At 42.6% G+C, this 18575-nt stretch overlaps 1 protein-coding gene across 1 annotated transcript in view; it reads right to left on the bottom strand.

Annotated features, from left to right (window-relative positions):
- Positions 1-14630, bottom strand: part of LOC130693707 (uncharacterized) — a 29299-nt gene extending 14669 nt beyond the window's left edge. The window contains exons 1-6 of the mRNA XM_057516895.2: positions 14424-14630; positions 9410-9596; positions 6759-7194; positions 6560-6682; positions 5607-6471; positions 5033-5537 (exon numbers count right to left, since the gene is read on the bottom strand). Coding sequence (XP_057372878.1) covers positions 5036-5537; positions 5607-6471; positions 6560-6682; positions 6759-7194; positions 9410-9472 — 1989 coding nt within the window. The 5' untranslated portion in view covers positions 9473-9596; positions 14424-14630 and the 3' untranslated portion in view covers positions 5033-5035. The remainder of the gene's footprint in view (positions 1-5032; positions 5538-5606; positions 6472-6559; positions 6683-6758; positions 7195-9409; positions 9597-14423) is intronic.
- Between the last annotated feature and the right edge of the window lie 3945 nt (positions 14631-18575).

Here is an 18575-nt window from a genome sequence, read left to right as displayed (position 1 = left end):
AAAAGAAATAAAAAGAGGGGGCCCCGGTCAATGACTGGGAGGGATGAAACACGACCGATGCTACACGACAACTGATGATGGTGTCCGACACGAGCCGTCTGCTGTTCCCGTTTTTGCGGGACCTCCCTCTCAGCGGCAGTGCATACGTGCTTTGCCCATACACCAAAGCGCGTTCTGCTCCTGTTCTTTTGCTTGCTACTGTCTCTCTCTCTCTCTCTCTCTCTCTCTCTCTTTCTCTTCTTTCTTTTCCTTTTTTCTGTCTCTACGCCGAAGACGAACTTATATTTATAAATAGATCCCGGGAGAGAGAGAGAAAGAGGCAAAACCGAACGAAAGAGAGGGAGGTCGTCGTGAAGCGGCTACAGGAACTTACAGCCCAGTTTTTTGTTTTCTCTTGTTTTTCTTTTTCTTTCTTTTTTTTTTTTTTTGATTCTTTCATCCCCCCCCCCCTCGTTTTCTTTCACTCTTCTCTTTTTCCCCTTCTCATTTCCCGCATCTTGATTTCCTTTTTTTTTTCTTCACCACCATCTTGAATGCCTTTGCCTTTTTTAATGCCTCCTTTCCTTTTTTTGTTTTGTTTTTTTTTTTTTTTGCTTTTCTATGTGTACAGTTTCTTCGTTGAGAGCTTTGGAAAACGGGTCTCAACTCGATGGTGCACTGTGCGACGCCAGCGACGCGTCAACAGCGCGCCATACGGAGCGTCTGGGCGGCGCAGAGGACGGCGCGCGCTCGTCCACCACATTCTTCAATTTTTTTTTTTTTTTTTTTTTTGTCTTGTTGTGTCTCCAGCGCCAATTAAGGTGCTTATGCAAAACGTTAAGAGTTGTTATTTTATTTTCGATCGGACGTAATTGTAAAAAGAAAACAAAAAAAAAAGGACGTCGCAGTTTGAAGCGCGTTACGCCTGGCGGAGAATGGCGCCAACATCGTCACCTCGTCGCCAAGGATATCAACGTCGATTCAGTCCGTAACCAGAGCCCCCCCCCCCCTCCCTCTCTTGATCTATTCTTCGTTTTACACAGTTTTCTCTTGTTACAATTGGATGTCACCGTAGTTTGAGTTTCCCTCGTTACGGACGGCCAAGTGGATAAGAAAAACATTCAGAAATGTTTTCTTGAATCTGCGGCCATCTGTTTTTAGAAAGTAGAAACGGTACGTTGGCCGTGAGTCGGTGACAGAAACTAAAAACAACCTTCAATAGAGTCTGCGTGTCACCGTATAAGGTTCTCTAAATAAAAATAAAAAGGAATTTCTTTCGTTCTCCCTTCCCCCCCCCCCCCTTCTATAATACGAACACGTCTGGCTGGTTACCGTTCCTCTTTCTAGGCTAACAGCTGATGACAGACGCAGTCACGATGGAACAACACGGAAGGCTATCCACCGGTGTTCCACACTGGTGGAGGAAGGCAAAGGAATAATCACGAGATAGACGTAGAAATAAGATGTGACAGGTGTCAATGCTGTCATAACCCATGTTCCGCCAACGTTCCAAACAACAACAACAACACAAAGGCTGAGCTTTGGGCTTGTCAGGAAAAACAAACAAAATATGAAAAGGCAGCCACGTAAATATGAAACTAGTCTGACAGAAGCGGCGTTTTCGAACTGTGTCGATGGAATAAATTAAATCTGCACGAGGTCGGAATGAAAAATAATTTGAAATGGACACGGGGTGATGCGCGCAAATGTAAACAATCAAAAGTCTAGCGGTCACAATAAACAAGTGCGGCCGACATCAAGTGGAGACGGTGTAGGTGCGTTTACGAGTAAACACTAATTTGAACGTGTTTTCAACGTGAAAAAAGCCCTGCTCGTTGTTTGCTGTGGATTGTCTGATGGGCATCAACAACGCCTCGTTCGTCACGCTCCCGCTGATTATGTCGGATTACTTGTATACAAGAAGGATACGTGACATTGAAACTACAGACAGTTACAATGGACATGGCGTATAGGACTTTCGAGCTGACGAAAAACAAAAATGGACGCGAAACAGCTGGCAGCAAAACGACACGGCTGTGAGATGTTAGACAAAAGAGAGTAGATTTAAGAAAACAAAAAGATAAAGGAGAGTTTTGGATTATGTTGTTTCATTGTAACTGGGCGTTGTTCGTTAATTTGTAACACGAAGAGGGCGAGACCGCGTTAGAAAAGCAAATTGCCGCTTCAGTTAGAAAACACAAAACAAACCAGAAATGATTTAAATAGTTGGCGTTGGCCTATAAGGAACGCCATTCGCTTCCTGTTATATATTTAAAAAAAAATACGTAATTAAAGGGTAAATTAATATTTTATTCGAAATCGGCGTTTCATGTTGATTACAACAGGTTATACTTTATCGGATTGCAAATCAAAATTTTAAGTTCGATTTTTTTCACGAAAAATAAGCCCGGCCTACAGAATAAGCCCGACTTTTCCATTTATTTAATTTATGTTTTCAAAATTTTAGGTATAACTATGCAAATGCGTGATTTCGATACGGAATCGAACGAGGATGTCGAAAATCTAATTCGTTTTGACCTGAGCTTTAGAGTTCACGAGTTATTCAAATTCAAAGTGGGTTGCGATTAAACCCACTTTAATTCCGTTTTATTCAAAACCGCTGAATTTCTATGAAAATCAATATTTTATTCGTAATCATAGTTTAGGTTTAGTTGTAGAAAATAACATATAGCTATATTTCAAGTTAAAATTTTAAACTTCATTTTTTAGTGGAAGAGTCGGGCTTATGAACGGGGTTGGGATGGGGTTGTTCAAATTGATTTCGTCATGTGATGCAGTCACAGCTGAAAAGTGTATTGTCATTAGAATACCAATCTTTACTAAATTACCAAATTAATTGGTAAATCAAAGAACAAGTGTTGTCCATAAAAGCAGCGAATCGATCGGCGTTGAGATCAAAGCAACTCGCGTTTCAAACTCTCCTCGTCATTTGAAACGGCGATTCAACAAAGACGCTATTGTCCTTTTTCAAACTGAATTTGAATCTACTGTATTTAACAGATTGGCTTGCACGCAACGATCCCTAGTGGCCATCCTGGAATGAAAAAGGGAACAACCGCTGAAACCGATCTTGTTTTCAAACAGGTTTGACATTTCCACCTGCCCGCTATACATCAGTTAATTTAAAACACAAAATTTATTTAAAGAAACGATAGCCTTTGTCCATCCAAATGGGGAATCCTATTGCCTCACGCAAAGCGAAAAGCCTTTCGACATGTTATCCCAAAATTTAAAAAAATAAAACGACAGCTCATGGACAAGGAGTGCGGATCAAAAAAGAAAAATGGCTGACGAGGACATTCCTACCGATGTAGATATCCTAATAAGGCAGGAATGATTGAATCACGTCGAACGTGTGCGTCCTTCTGTACACGCAGAGTGGCCGCTCAGCCGCACCAGCTGGAAATAATATCGCGGCAGAGTTTGGACGTCTAGGCGAGGTCACCCCTTGCCAATAGCTGGGCAAAAAGGGACCGTAGCAGCAGACGATAGGGAAAAAGAGACATGATAATCTTATTCCGGCATTATCAATCATGCTCCGTAAGCAAATACCGCTAGGATGAGGGAGGGGAAGCGGGGGAGGGGGGGGAGGGGGAAGGCTCTCGTATAAATAGCCAAAACTATTAATATCAACATACCAAGACGTCTGACATTCCGAAACTCCGTCGTGGCATTGAGTTTCAATGTCAACTAGGCGTCGCGACGCCTTTCTCTAACCCATTTTTAATTCCATGAATCATTTTGAGATTTAAAAATGAAATCAAGGAGATAAGAATGAAACCGTTTTTGTTTGTCCGTTAAGTCGCCGCTGAACGCGGTTCCTCACGAATTGTACATTAATGTATTGGAATCAAATTCTTCCGTTATCGTCAATCTCTTGATACAAATCCAAATAATGAGAAATAGACGGATGTAGAGAGAGGAGATAAATTTTAAAAAAATTGAAAAATAATAATTAAAAGAACAAAAAGGAATGAGGTTAACTCTCATAGGACTTAAAATATGTTAGGTTGTGTACAAATCAGTACCTCCTCCCTTGCCCTTTTGTGTGTGTTTGTGTATGCGTGTGTGTACGTGTATCTGTGCGTGAATGTGGTATGTAAATATCTTTCTTCATCTTCTCAATAAATAATCAAATGATGACAAAGGTAAAACCGCCCCAAAGAAAGATTGTGGAAATAAGAATAGCAAGAGCCATAGAAAAATGATCGATATTCAAAAATCGGAAATCATTAAAAAACAAAAAAAACAAATTCTGCCCTGTTGTGGAACAAAAACCGAATAAATAAAAACGGAATAAATTAATTAAACAAAAAAAAAAAAAACGAAGCGGCCATTAAAAGAAAACAAGTCCATCCAGAGAATAAATTTAAGGCATTTGAGCATAGATCAAAATAACGAAATTTGATGTAGATTCGAGAGATGAAAGAGATGGAAAAATGTGTCCTGTGTAGGTGTAGGTGTAGGAGGAGGAATAAAAATAATTTAGAAAAAAGAAACCTTTTGCGTTTCAGGGAAACTAAAAATTAACACCTTTGTTAAAAGAAACCCATACAATAAAAAACAGAACAAAAAAAAAAACAAAAGGTAAAGGGAGAAATCCGCCGACAGCCCACGACTCTCAGTCAGAAAACTTTTGCTCGTTAGTCGAGACCTCGAGAGAGAATAAGACAATCCTTCAAGTATTAAATAAATAAGATATTTCAATAAATAAACCTAACCGGTCCGTAATGATTTTTCAAAGAGATTTCTCGAAAGAAGAAAGAAACTGGGCGTCTTCGTTTAAATACGATTCAAAACTGGGCTGAAAAATCGAATGAAAAACTGCGAGAATAATAAAAAAAAAAAAAAAAAAAAAAATTGAAATAAATCAAATAAATTATGCTGAATACAAAATCAAAGAACCTTCGCCCATCCCGCCCTATTCTGTACTTTTTGTTGAGTCTGTTTTCTACTTCAAAATGTTTGTGGGCCTTGGACCAAAATGATTCACCGATGCTCTTTCGTTTTTGTTCTTTCCTTTTAACCCCACACTTTAAGATTGGGTCTCTAAAACAGATTTACTGGGATTCCGGATAAAGTGGACCGTGCTCCAGTCACGGAACGGCATGGAAGGTGCGACGACGCTTCCGACGACGCTCATGTGCGGATGAGACGGGCCGTCGTGATCGGCTTTTTGCAACTGCCTGTGGTAGCAGAGGAAAGAGGCGACCAAAACAGAGATGACGACGCACATGGCCAGCAGGACGAACAAGGCAGAGAAGCCTGGAGCCGGCAAGCAAATGCCGTAGACGACTTCTTCGCGGATCTTGCCCTGGAAGATGGTGACGCCTGGAACGTCGTTCTCTCCAGTGGCGTTGCTGTTCAGAGAGAAGGCCAAATCGACGGCGGAGATCACTTCGTAGCCGACTTTAACGCCGACATCCGCACTACGCACGTGACGTTCGTGAATGGCGTATGAACGCTTCGGCCGGCTCTTGAGACCTTCCTTCCTGTCGCGGACTTCGTATTGGCTCAGGTCATGGATGTGAGCGATACTGTTTTGATAAAAGAAAAATTCATGTTTAAAACGTATTATGAGATGAAATGTTTTTAATTGAATTTACTCGAGCTTATCGAAATTGAGACTGCGAGGTCCGTGCGGGAATTTGCCCGGTCCGCGTTCTGAATATTTATTGTCCTCTGTTTTTTTGTTTTCTTTAGCCTCGGGACGATCGATAGGAATGGAAGACGGGAGAGAGACCATCAGCCCTTCGTCCTGTGTCCGGCTGCCCGGGATTGGAATGGGAACGTCGACAACCTGAGCCTGCGCTTGAGGTGGAGGGGCCACCTGAGCGGCGGCGACTGGACTGAAGTTGTCCTTCTTCTTCTGGAAGAGTCCAGGACGAGACGAACGCTCCGGACTGCTCTGCTTGTTGCGTCCGAGCAGGCCAAAGAACGGACGTTTGCTGCTGGGCTGTTCCACCTCTGGTTCTTTAACCGGAGCGGCCGGAAGAGGCGTCCGTCTTTGAGCTAAATACTGTTGCCCTTGAGGTGGCAGCACGGGCGGCAACGAATTGCGGACGGGCACAGGTTGAGGAGGCAGTTCGTACGCCGATTTCTGCTGCGCCGGAATAGGAGAGAATGCTGCAATGGGAGCTGTTCCGGCCGGACTGTACGACGCCTTCGTCTCGCTGGTGTAGGCCAATTGCTGATCGACCACGCGGCTGAGTGTCTTGTCGCAGTGTTCGGGGCATCCGTGACGGCAGATCTCCACTTTGCATCGGATGTAAACTTGGAGCGAGTCGGGGAACTTGAAAGCGTGGAAGAAGGCGTAGCTCATCACGGTCGAGCGGCCGTCGTTGCTGCGCAACTTTAAGAATTTCGAGACCATTTTCGGCCGGAGAACGCATCCGTGCTCGTCCGACAGCTGGATGGGCCTGTTGACTCCGTCGGAGGCTTCGCATGACTTGACGCGCATGTCGAACTCACCTAGAAAATCAGTGACCCGATGTGAATAAAAGAAATTGCTCAGTGACTATCATTTTGAATGGGAATAATAATAAAAAAATAATATTACCCGCTAGATCGTTGATGGCCACGACCATTGTCAGAGTGGAACCGAGCGGGACGATGCCACTGATTGGGCTGGCCCAAGGTCCTTTCCCGTTTTGAATCTCCATCCAACAGTCGACGTTATCACCTGTGAATATGCAGGGATATAAATTGAGTTAATTTTTTTTAGAACTAAAGTGTCATAAATTAATAAGAAAATGAACCTCTGAAGTTGAGTTCAACCACTTCGAGATCGGCGATGACCATAGGCGGTTTGGTGGCCGTCTTTTCGTAGTCGTTGTACCACTCGCAGCGGAGACGTTTAGCCTCGTCCCAGACTTCGATCAGCTCCTCGTCGTACTGGACGACGACCGTGTTCTCGTAGAATTTGCCCTTGGCGTCCGGCTTGGTTCCGCAGCCGTTGTAGATGATGGAGAAGCGGAAATTGTTGCGGCCGGATTTCGGCTGGACGTAGATGCAGTTGTCCTGGCCGAACTGGCCCTTGGAGAAGACCAAACCGGTGAAGGGCTTGTCGAAAGACAGCTGGACTTCCATGTGATCCTTGGCGCACATCACCTCCAAATTCTGAATTTGCGGCAGATTTTGAGGCCGTTCCTGTTGCCACGGCTCCTGACCGAGCGCATTCTGGCCCACGCTCACCTAATAACGAATCAAATTCAAGTGTTATTCTTCTAACTGCGATTGTTTCCTTAAAAAAAAAAATAAAAATTCAATCATAATGACGTCATTAAAAGAGGCTGCTGTTGTTTGTACAGAGTTTAAGAAAGAGGATAGATTCAAAGAAGAAAAGGGCTATAACCTTCGTGAAGACTAAACTTTTGTCGTCGTAAAAAACACACGAAATATGAATCAACCGTCACGGGGTGTCTACAATAATAAAAGTAGAACTCTCTTTCCTTCTTTTTTTTTTAAATTTCGTGTACCCAATCTGCACGGTCTACTGCAAATGGCGGGCATTGTTGCGGGGCGGCGACGCGAGCGTGCGCACGCTCTCTTATTCACGACAGCGTCAAATGCAAAGTCGTAAAACATTAGCTGCTCTCCCGTTGGGTAGAGCTTTATTGTTTTACGTGAGCAATGTTCCAAACTGTTGTACATATACTACGATCCACTGCATTTGCAAATGGCTGACTCTTTTTTTTTTTTGTTGGCCCTGGCTTGAAACAAGTTCCTGGTAGATGTACACAAAGACTCCCTTTCAAATAGAAATGAAGATTGGATCTTTTTGTGCATCAATTCTCTATAATTACAAGAGGTAGATCGAGTTGAATCGTCCTGCAAATTTTTGATAAGGCTGTTGTTCAACATTCCGGAATGCAAAGCTGTTGAATGGGTGTTACGATCCCAACGGGCGAGATGATTCAGGTAAGAGGGGGAACAAAAAAAATGAAAGGTGAAACGCGGGTGGTGCACGCGATAAGGCGTTGCTGATACCCAAAAGCCGAGGCTGTGACCTTTTGGCCCATCCTCGGTCCACCAAAGATTAAAAGCATTTGTTTAAAAAAATATTATATAGGACATTAACATATAAAAAAAAAAAAAAAAAAAAAGCTGCAGCTCTTGCTGATGTTCATTCACATTCTTCGTTCGGCCACTCGTTTTTTTTTCGTTGGGGTTTCCTTATTCGCTATTAACACGCCATCTCATTTTTTTCGCGTGGGCAGTGACTCGTCGTTATTTTTGAATGGAATGTTTGCCCACCTCGAGTCCCCACAGCAAAGGCAAATAAAAGAAATCAGAAAAATCGGTAGACCGCATTTTGAAAATAGACGTGAATACCGTTGCAAACTATACGACACATGGCTGTGTAAAGAAAGAAAAAAACAGTTAACATTTTCTTCATCGGAAATGCCGAAGCAAGTGCAGTGACCATCGCTTTTACTCAAATGGTCTCAACAAGAATAGGCTGGGTATATTAAATACAGAGACATGCAATCCTGACGACCGCAGAATAAAAATACCTAACTGCATTTTACCTGTAACTTCCTCTTTCATCCGCCTTCTCCTTTCCCTATCCGCATTCCCTGATTGTCACGGCCGTTTCCCATGAAAGCCACATACAGTAACGATTTAAAAAATAAGTCCCTTTCTTTTCTCTTTCATTCGACAGCCGTTAGTTTAAAAAAAAAAAGAGATTTTTCCCCTTCCCAGGGCTTATGTTCGATGAGGCGTAGAATCGAGAGCCGGCGGATATGTACATCCCTTGGCACAGCAGACGGGCAAGTCACATTTTTTGCTCGTAACATGGGTATACCGTTAAGAACATATCAGCCGCAGAGTACAACGTGTAACTTGAAAAAAAAAAAAAAGCGACGATGGAGTCCGCTGTCACGGAGCCCGCCAGCAACGAATGTAATTTACAGACTTGAACGTGTAGAAATATATTCAAATGAATTTCACGGCTTTATTTCCTAGAAGCCGATCCCAGCTTTTCAGTCTTTTTTTTTTTTGCGCTTTTTTTGCTTCGTGAATGAAGAGAGTCGAACAGCAGCAATTGATGTTCAATCCCTCTTGTTTTGTTTTGTTTAAATCGCTTTAAGATAATTCCTTTTTGTCTGTAATCCTTACATTTAAAAATGCAAAATAAACCGATTGATTTGTCTGCATGAAATGCCCATCTCATTTACGTCACGTTTGGCTCTCCGGCAAAATTTATAGCAGCCCCGACAAAAGCTCCTCAATAACAATTGCGGCCAATGCGGCCATTTGTATGTGCAGCTGTTTCGACCCTATCAGCACATCTCCTTTAAGCCATCGAGTTTTAAAAAAAAAATAGCCCCGTTGAAAAAAAAACCGAAAGGCAACATCACATTTGCATAGTTATTTACAGGCCTTCAATTGGATGATGGCTTACCTGAAGGACGGCGAAGAGCAGAGCCATCAGAGCTGGCATGGTTGTCGACCCCCGACTTTTCATTATTCCCGAGTATCTAGAAGGTAGTGAAGGCTCCGTTCGACGTCCCTTTTTTTGGAATCCGCTGCCCAACGCACGCAGCAACGTGAGAGATGCGGTAGATTGTTTTTGCTAGCAAATGGCGATCCTGCGAAAATGGCAATGAGAAAAAAGGAAATTGGTTAGTTTAACTGTGTAGCGCAATGGGCGTTTCTATTTGAAAACATCGGCGAAGCAGATGGGCAGGCCATTTCACCAGCTGGCCACCTGCCGTTTGGATCAATGCACTTTCAGTTTTCTTATGACAATCGGAGGGGGCATCATCATTTTGCCACGTTATGACGTCATGACGTCGTGCAAATGGCGGAAACCCCCTGCGGTGCGACGCAAGCTGATGGCCCGATTGACCGGCCAGATGGAACAAGCCGGTCAGCCGTTAACGGACTAAAAGAAGAGGCGATGGCAACGCGATTTAGGGTCGTGTTCATCCAGCCAAAAGTGTTTTGTCAATCGAAAAAAAAAACAAAAAAACAATGAAATTCTAATCGAAAAGAAGAACGTGATTAAACTTGCTGAGCCTTTTCGGGTTCGTTGCTACGCAGCGCACGGTCGTGAATTCATTCATTTTACTCGTTGTCTCTTTAGCGGGTTTTGCTATAAAGGAAGTGAAGATAACAAGCGGATGCCCGGAAGCACTGACCAAAAATCGTCGTCGGAATAACGAAAACGGATGTTGTTTTGTGTTCTTCGTGTCTTTCCTTCCTTCCCCATTTCGAACGGAAACTAATGACGCACGGTGTCGCTTATTGCGTGTACACGACACTATCGCCAATTTTTTTTTCCCCTTTCCAATTCTTTTTTTTTTTTTTTTTTTATTGTAAACGATCGGATAATCATAGTTCAAAAAGTTCACGGCGTAAAAGAAAAAGGGCCCCAGCAACAGGACTGGTGGTACGGCGTTCACGTGAGATTGCCTTCAGGTGAACTGGGGGGGGGGGGAGGGAGTTATGTGGCGAGAGAGTGTGTGGGTTAGAGAGAGAGTTTTTACAACTCGCGGTTCCGCAACGGTATATTTCTTTCTTGAACTTGCTGTTGAAAACAAAAAAAAAGGAAACGCACATTTTACGAGCAAAAATTTTTCAAGGTGGAAAATGTAAAAATAAAGTGTTGGATATCGTGCACTTTCTCGTGAGTCTATGGTCATTATTTGCTAAACGAATAACGACCCGTATACAATTAAAAACAAAAATTCATTTGAATCCAACGATCAGACCATAGTCACACTTTAATTATCTCTTGTGTGATTGGGAAAGCCCTTCGATTACCTCTTAATTGTTGTGAAAATCTCTCGAGTCCCTCCGAAAAACAGGGACCTGTTGGACATCGTCTGTTTGCGATATCATCACAAACACAAGGTTAATAAAACAAAAAGGAATCTAAAAGTTAACTAGTTTTTTTTTCGTTTGGTTCGGTTGCAAGACAGACATGGAAGTTAACGGTTTCCGCTGTGCACGGCCACTAGCGTTCGGCCAACGCACCTGTTGCCATCGTGATGCACAAGAGAACGTCCACCGTGGTAAACCGGTGATGACCAGTTACAATTTTCCCACCCTCGCAAGGTGAAAAGAAACGAAACGAAGATGCTCGTGAAAGAACAATGACATTGCGCATTAAAAACAATGAGTTCGAAATCGACGAAATGCGGGTCGTTTCGGTCCACTGAGCAGCATCCGCAACAGCAGTGGACCACACGCGTAACTGTACATCTTTCCACTAACAAGGTGATTGCAGACAACAGCAATTCTTTTGGCCTTTCGTTCATTTCAGATTTCTTGGGCAATGGACGCTTGTTAATGAAAAAAAAAAGAGTCAGGTGAATAGACGCTGTCAGATATTGTCAAAAAGAACGGGATGAAGAACTTGTTGCGGCCAACAGCGTGCGGTTCGATGGTACGACCACAAAAAAAAAAAGGGGAGACACGAAGGAGTTTGTCCAGCCTGATGGGAAGCATGGGAAGAAAAATAAAAGACGATCGACTAATAGAAAGGAAAACATTTTTATGTCAACGCCTTGTGAAAAAAAAAAAAAAAAAAAAAGAAAAGAGTTGGAACAGGTTGAACAAAAAATATATATGGCTGGACAGAAACTGGGAACGCAGTGGACGTCCTGGCGCTGACGTCAGAAAAACAATTGACGCGCACCGGTTCATGGAACCTTTAGGGCGGCCGTGCTTGCCAGATGCGCTAGCAGCCGTGCTGCTAGACAAAAAGTAATCATTTAATAATCTCAGTCTTCTTCTTTTCCGGGTTCCATGCGTCTGAACATTCGAGACCCGTTTGAAATAAAACCAACGGTTTCGCTTCGCTCCTTCCGCGATGCGAAATGTAAAAGAACAAAAATGGTCGCTCGCTAATCAGACGCACAATCTGTCGGGATTTAAAAAAAAAATGTATATATAACTTGTTCAAAGTCAGAGAGCTTTTGACGGTCAAGGTTTGTACATCCGGAAAGACCATCGGGTGCAGGTAAAACACGTAACCGCTTTACACCTCGTAATCTTGCGAGAGTCGTTTGGCGAGAGCAACGAGCCGATTTATTTCCCTGTTTTAAAGATCAATTTTCAAAAGACAAGACAAGTGAGTAAAAAAAAAAAAGAAAGAAAGAAAGAAAAGGACTCGTGTTTAGTTGTAATGAAAGTGTTCTTTTTAGAATTGGATTAAAGAGCGACGTGAATATCACGCTAATGCGACAATGCCACAGGGACGATGAGGAAGTTCACGATCAAAAGAAGCAAGTTTGACCTTTTTTGATAACGTCAACCCTGAACTTTGGGGCCTTCGTATTACTGTTTGGTTTTTACATTTCGTGTCGATGTCACGATGGAGTTAAGAAAAGATAAGAGTGTCAAGTGTAATCTGGCCCTTTCCTCTGACCCACCCTCACTTTTTTTTTGTCGTCGTCGTCGTCCTTTCCACTTCGTGAATGACGCGATGGACTGGCGGGAGTCACTTAGACGCTCGAACGGATGTGCACGGGGCCAATTCGTCGTGAAGATCATCAACAATCATCACGATCTTTCGTGATCTCTTAAAAAAAAAAAAAAAACCTCTCCTTTGCTTTTCGTTTTTCTCATCTAATTGGATATTCTTTTCAATCTTTATGGCAACAGGTTGGTGTTCTGGACTTTGAGGGCCGACACAAACAGTTATGCAGAAACCGGCTGGCGCGACCGACATTTTTTTAGCGATTCCGTTGCTTCGTTGACAGTTCTTTTTTTCTGTCCGCTCGTTGCCATAAAAAGGCAATAATTTTGTAATCCTGTTTTCTAGTTTCAACTCAAGTTAGTTTAGTCATTCTTGTTTTTCGGCCTATCTGTCGTGTACACAAAGAGAATGAGTCAATTTCTGTGTTGTTGATGAGAGCAAAAAAAAAAAAAAAAAAAACGTTAAACAAAAGTTGAAGAAGCACAACACCCAACGTTGCTCCACCCATAAGGTAAATGACCGTACCACACGTCAGGTATAGATGACTCAAAGCCCTAGAACTATATAACACGCAAAAATCGTTTTCAGTTCACATTTTCAGTATGTCTTCCTTCTCCCCCTAACGGTTAACAACCCCCCCCCTTCCCTATCTTCAATCAAGATGGCTACCTGCTAGAGTGTCTTCTTACCTTTCAGGGATTGTTTTTTTTTGTTTTTTTTTTCAAAAGATACGCACAAGGAAGGGAGAAGAATCTTCCGCAATATTACACCGGTACCTTTGCAGGTACCGTTGGCTTTTCGTAGCGCCGGACCGATACAACAGCATAGAAATGCAGAACTATAGCCTATCGAGATCTGAGAAACTTGAAATAAACGAGCCACTGGGAAGAGGGCGAAACAAGAAGGGAGCCAAACCAAATCTGAAAAAAAAAAAATATGGTTGGAATACAAAAATGGAAGACCTATAGAGAAGCGTACACGCACCTTGTTATAAAAGCCAAAAAAGATGTACGTGTTTGTGTCAGTAGAAAAGAAGGGAAAAAAAGAAGGAACATAGAAGAAAATAACAGAGGGTTCCTTTTTGCTTCTATCCAAGGGCTAACGGCACTTGTGAAAGACCCTGCGACGACACGCTTGAGGAATGCTTTCTCGTATGTTTATTTCTTTAAAGAAAAAAAAATGGTTTTAACCCACCCTCTCTCTCTCTGCATGGACATTTGAGTCTTACAATCCTGACCTAAAAAAGAAAAAAACCCAACGACGATAACTAAATGGCTCTCTGTTCGTACCGGGTTATTTGGATAACCTTTTCTTTCTAAAGCTTCTTACATCCCAACGTAAAAAAAACTTAAAATTCCCCTTATTTTTTTTTTTTTATTATGTTTCGTCATTCTTTTGTTAAATTCAAAAATAAGAAGCTGAACGATGCCGCGGGATTGCATACGTAAATACACCACCGGTATAATCATAGAGCTCCTTTCAACAACAATCGAGAGGAATGTTGATGACTACTTGTACCTGAGAAAAGGTATATGCGTTGAAGCCCTCAAGTGCTTATACCATCTTACCCTCCATACCCTCCCACCTTTTTTCTTTTTCTTTTGATTCTTTCGACTCATCTTCTGATGATCGTCCCAGCAACAATGTGTCCAGAAGTCAAGTTGTGACCCAAATTCTCTCAATCTTTGTCGGGGAGGCGGAAATCAATCGACATTCTTTTACTACTAACCTGAGAGAGTTAAACAGGTTCTTTTCGATCCCCACCCCTAAGGTCCAGTTTCATCACACACACACACACACACACAAAAACGTAATAAGATTTACGCCACCGGGAGGGGGAGGGATAAGAATTAAGAAATAGCGGGTCAGTCTCGTGTTTTCTGGTACCTCATGTCATCCCCCCAAAAAAAGGTATGGCTGTGTTACGTACGGTACTTTTGAATAAGAACATCCCAAACTGGTATAACGCACAAGGCAAAGTACTTCTTACCTTTTGAATAAAAACAAATGACGAGCTGAAGGCGATCCGATTGGTTTGATGACGTGTAGAATCGTACTCCGTACGAAGGAGATAGGCAGAAATGAACAAACCGAAATTGAAGAACTTATAATTTAAAAAACGAAGGTAAATGCAAAGGACGAGGAGCGTAAAAATCAGATGAGACTTGAGGGGAGCTGCTAGAAAACACTTGCACCGGTCGAAGCGATCCGAAGAAGACTGCCACTATTCGATGCCGCTGCTAGGTGTATGAACCGTTTCAAGCCGTCTTCGAAGAAAAAAAAACAGCTGCAGGTGCAAAGCCCCTGCGGACGTGGGAGGAGCTGCAAAAGGAGGAAAAAAAACAATTGAAGACGATGAGACGTTTTTACCTCGAGGCGGAGAAGAGAGCTCTAGCGGACTTTCGCCTCACTGGTTATTATACCAGCCTTGACCGTCGCCTTTTTTTTTCTTTTCGTTTTTTTTAGTGCGCCCAGCAGCATGTTGCACACGCTGGCCAATAAGTCGAAAAAAAAAAAAAAAACATGATTAGTCCGTACAGGTGGCGCAAAACACTTGGCGAATCTAAAAGGAATGTTTCAAACTCCGCGTCTAGACAAATGATGGCCCCGGACAAAACGGACCATACTTGATACGATGAATGGTGCGCTTTCGTGCATCTGTTCACATCGGCTTTTCTTAATTCAAAGCTCAGCGTGATCTAGTCCGCGTGATGTCTTAAAGGAAAAAAAAATAATAATTCGTACATTTCTCGATGATGTCAGTTGAAATGAGATTGGAATGTGGCGAGCGAAATGCCAACACGTCAAACAGGAAGAGCCGAAAAAAACGTTAGAGACGTGGAGCCTGAACTTGTTACAGACTTTTTCCCAGTGTGAAAAGAGTAGTAGTCTTGTCTGAAACATCAGCTGGACGCGTGGAAAGTGAGAAAAAAAAGCGGAATATAAAAAACGAAAACAAGAACGATACGTTCCCATGGCATAAGCGGTCGAGAGCCTTACGGAGTTTTTTTTTTTTTTTTTTTTTTTAATACGTGTTCAACGCACCGTGAATCACCAACCAGGGTGTAACACACACACACACACACAGACGAAAAAAAAGGAAGGGAAAAAGACTTCCGGGTGGTGGTTTGTGTGTGTGTGTGTGTGTGTGTGTGTCCACGTATGTTGTGTTTGAGAAGCGTCCATCCTTCCATTGGCTATTCCGTTGGATGATTTGCTTGCGGGGGCCTTTCGTCTCGACAACTGTGGAGAGACCTGTTGCATTTTTTGTTCTCTTCGATGGACTCTCTTATTATTTATTCTCAGTTCACATCATCGGGAAAATTCAGCATCTCCTTTCAACCGGATCCGATCGCTCTTCTTCCTACTTGAAAAAGAGTTTCGACCGGCGTGCGGCAAAGAAGCGCTATAAAGGCGAATGTTGCACGTTCAATGTAATTTGCATTGATTATCGATCGATATGCAACTACGCTATATAGCTTCATTGCGCAAGATCAAAGAGAAGAAACATCTACTTTGAAAAATCAGAATAGATCGGCGGGTGGAGAATCCCATCGGCCAGCGGCGCAAATCAATTGCGTTTGTTCCGTCTCATTGCCGCAATTCACATTTTCCTCGTTTGCCAGTACACCTATTCTTTATTGCAATAAACCACGAGCTGACCGTTCCCCAGTTAGCGGATTTTTCTCGCTGGACAAAGAATCACGTTCGGGACGCGTATAGCTGAATGCCCAATTGCCTCGGCCAACAGCTCGATGCTATACGGTACTCTTTCCTACATATTATTAGTTGTATTTTTTTTTTTTTCAGATCTGTGAGTTCGTCTGATTACTCTCGCACGCCTAATGATGTGCATCTTCGTTTATTTTCCTCGTCTTTTTTTGTTTTCATTTTTTTTTTTTCAGCAACTCGTTCGGCCATCTGTAGGCAATTTTGTTTTGCTTTTTTCTATCAAGTTTTGAAGCGGTAAACCAGAACAAGAGCTATAGAGAAATAACAAAAAAAAAAAAAAATGTACAATGCATAACGCTATTTGCTGTTCGTGAGCAATCTGGCAAGTGGTGCAGATTTTCTGGAATTCCATTTTTTTTTGTGTGTGTGTGTGTGCGGTTAGTTGTTTATCCGATTAAGACGGACTTTTTCAACAAGACGGGTCATTTCTGATCCAGCATCAGGTTGAACGAACTGGCAGTCATTCCAGTCGTTGTTTTTATGCTTATTAAACACGCAAATGAAACAGCTATCGAATGCGCGAACAGTTAGTTTCTTTTAATAATTGTAATGAACTATTAGTTGATTCGAATCGTTCGTCAACTTGCTGTTGTTCATTACGTGCATGGATCTTTATGCTGAACGAGGCAAACAGAATAAAACAACAAACTCAACGGGGTCGCGATGGTCGACATGTTGTTACAGCGTTACACCCAGTTAGTGTGATTACACGCCGTGTTTCGGGCGTGATTTTTTTTATAATGTGGTAATACAGGAAATACGACAATCCGTAAGAAAAACAAAACAAAAAAGAGTGGCCATCTTTAGGTGTTTCTCATGTGACGTTGATGTTTACGATGCGCTACACAGTTATACTGTATTTCTAATGGACAAGGAATAATATTATTATGGTCAAACCGATGCAGCGTGACACCTGAAAAATCCCGCCGAATAATTTTAGCTTCTCAACAACCGATGCATTATTCGCTTGTGAAGATGGTGGGCTGGCGATAGTGAAACGGCCAACGATCGGTTATAACGCAGCTCAATCACCGTGCGTTTTGAGGGTTCAAACTTTCACAAAGGTCTATAATTCTAAGAATATATATATATATGTATTTTATCTATCATTTACACCGCCAAACGTTTGTATGCTTTAGCTGTAAGTGTAAGGGACATGTCGATAAATAACCATAATGGCGTAACAAATCGCAGCGGGAGTGAGAGCTTCACGTCTGCTTCAGGGTTCTTCTTCTTCTTTCGAAAGAAAATCGAATCCCCGTTATAAGCCTGTGATTCAAACCTGCACCCGAGGGTCTCTATACCTCATAGCATCAGGTATGTACACTTGTATAGGCTTTTGTTGTTGCCACGTACATACCCAGACGAACCGATCATTGTTCGCATAAATCTTTTCGTTTCTTCCACCCTCGAGGCCTCCTATAACCAAAGCGCAGTTTTTGATATCACATTTGGCTAGGATTCTTGGCCGTCCTTTCACGGGCAAACAAAAGTCGGAATGTTTGTGTGTGCGGATTGTGTACAATACAATGACGTTCGAAACTGGGCTAGCCTACATCGATGATGAATGCCACGGCTGATGTTATGAAACCCGAATTTTCTTTTTGTGTGTCCATCGAACTGGAAAGAATTCCGATTGGGATTAACAGTTTGTTTGGGTCAATTCAGTCTTACATGCGTACCGGTATATTCGGAAAGGTAACAGTTGCGTTTCGCCGTAGCGCGTCCTGTTTTCTACATGGTTTAACAGCTCAAAGGCGCTAGCAAAAGTCCATGGCCGATTCGCACTAGAGGCTTGCCGATGAGACTGTTGCGGGTTGCCGCACCTGAGAATCTCCGCAACGGCAAGCCGCAGAGTATCAACCAACTGTGAACAACCCGTATAGATAAAACAAGAGAGCACATACGGTCCGTCCTGGCACTATATTTTGAAATCGCGTAGCACGTTCAAATTGAATGAAAACTAAACAACCCAATCGCTGATGTCCGCCAATGTTTGCCTCTATGGCAGGAAGTAAAAGAAGTTTGGTTGTTAGCGACGTGCTCTGTGTGCTGTATAACAAACGGCTATGTGCGTGATGGGAAAATGATACAACACACACGATGCTGCACAATTTCCACCTGAAACTCGAGCGTTCATTCAGTCCCTCGGACATTAGATTCTGGATATCTGGAATACCTTCAACGTTTTCTATAACTGGGTTGAATAGGTGTAATATTTGATTGGCTTAATTCTATGGAAGTGTACACGAATGTTTGTTTTATTGCAATATCTGTGTGTAGGAGAGCATAACGTAGACGAGTACTGGTATACTGGTTAGCTTTAACAATGGGCAACGTTCGTTTGGGAGTTAAGCCTCTTATTTTATGTGACTATTTTTTTATAAACATTCGAGGCTCGTGTATAACC

This window comes from Daphnia carinata, chromosome 3 (genome assembly GCF_022539665.2).
Source record: "Daphnia carinata strain CSIRO-1 chromosome 3, CSIRO_AGI_Dcar_HiC_V3, whole genome shotgun sequence".
NCBI classification, from domain to species: Eukaryota; Metazoa; Arthropoda; class Branchiopoda; order Diplostraca; family Daphniidae; genus Daphnia; species Daphnia carinata.
Note: the sequence above shows the minus strand (reverse complement) of the source record. Positions and strands in the feature narration are given on the sequence as shown.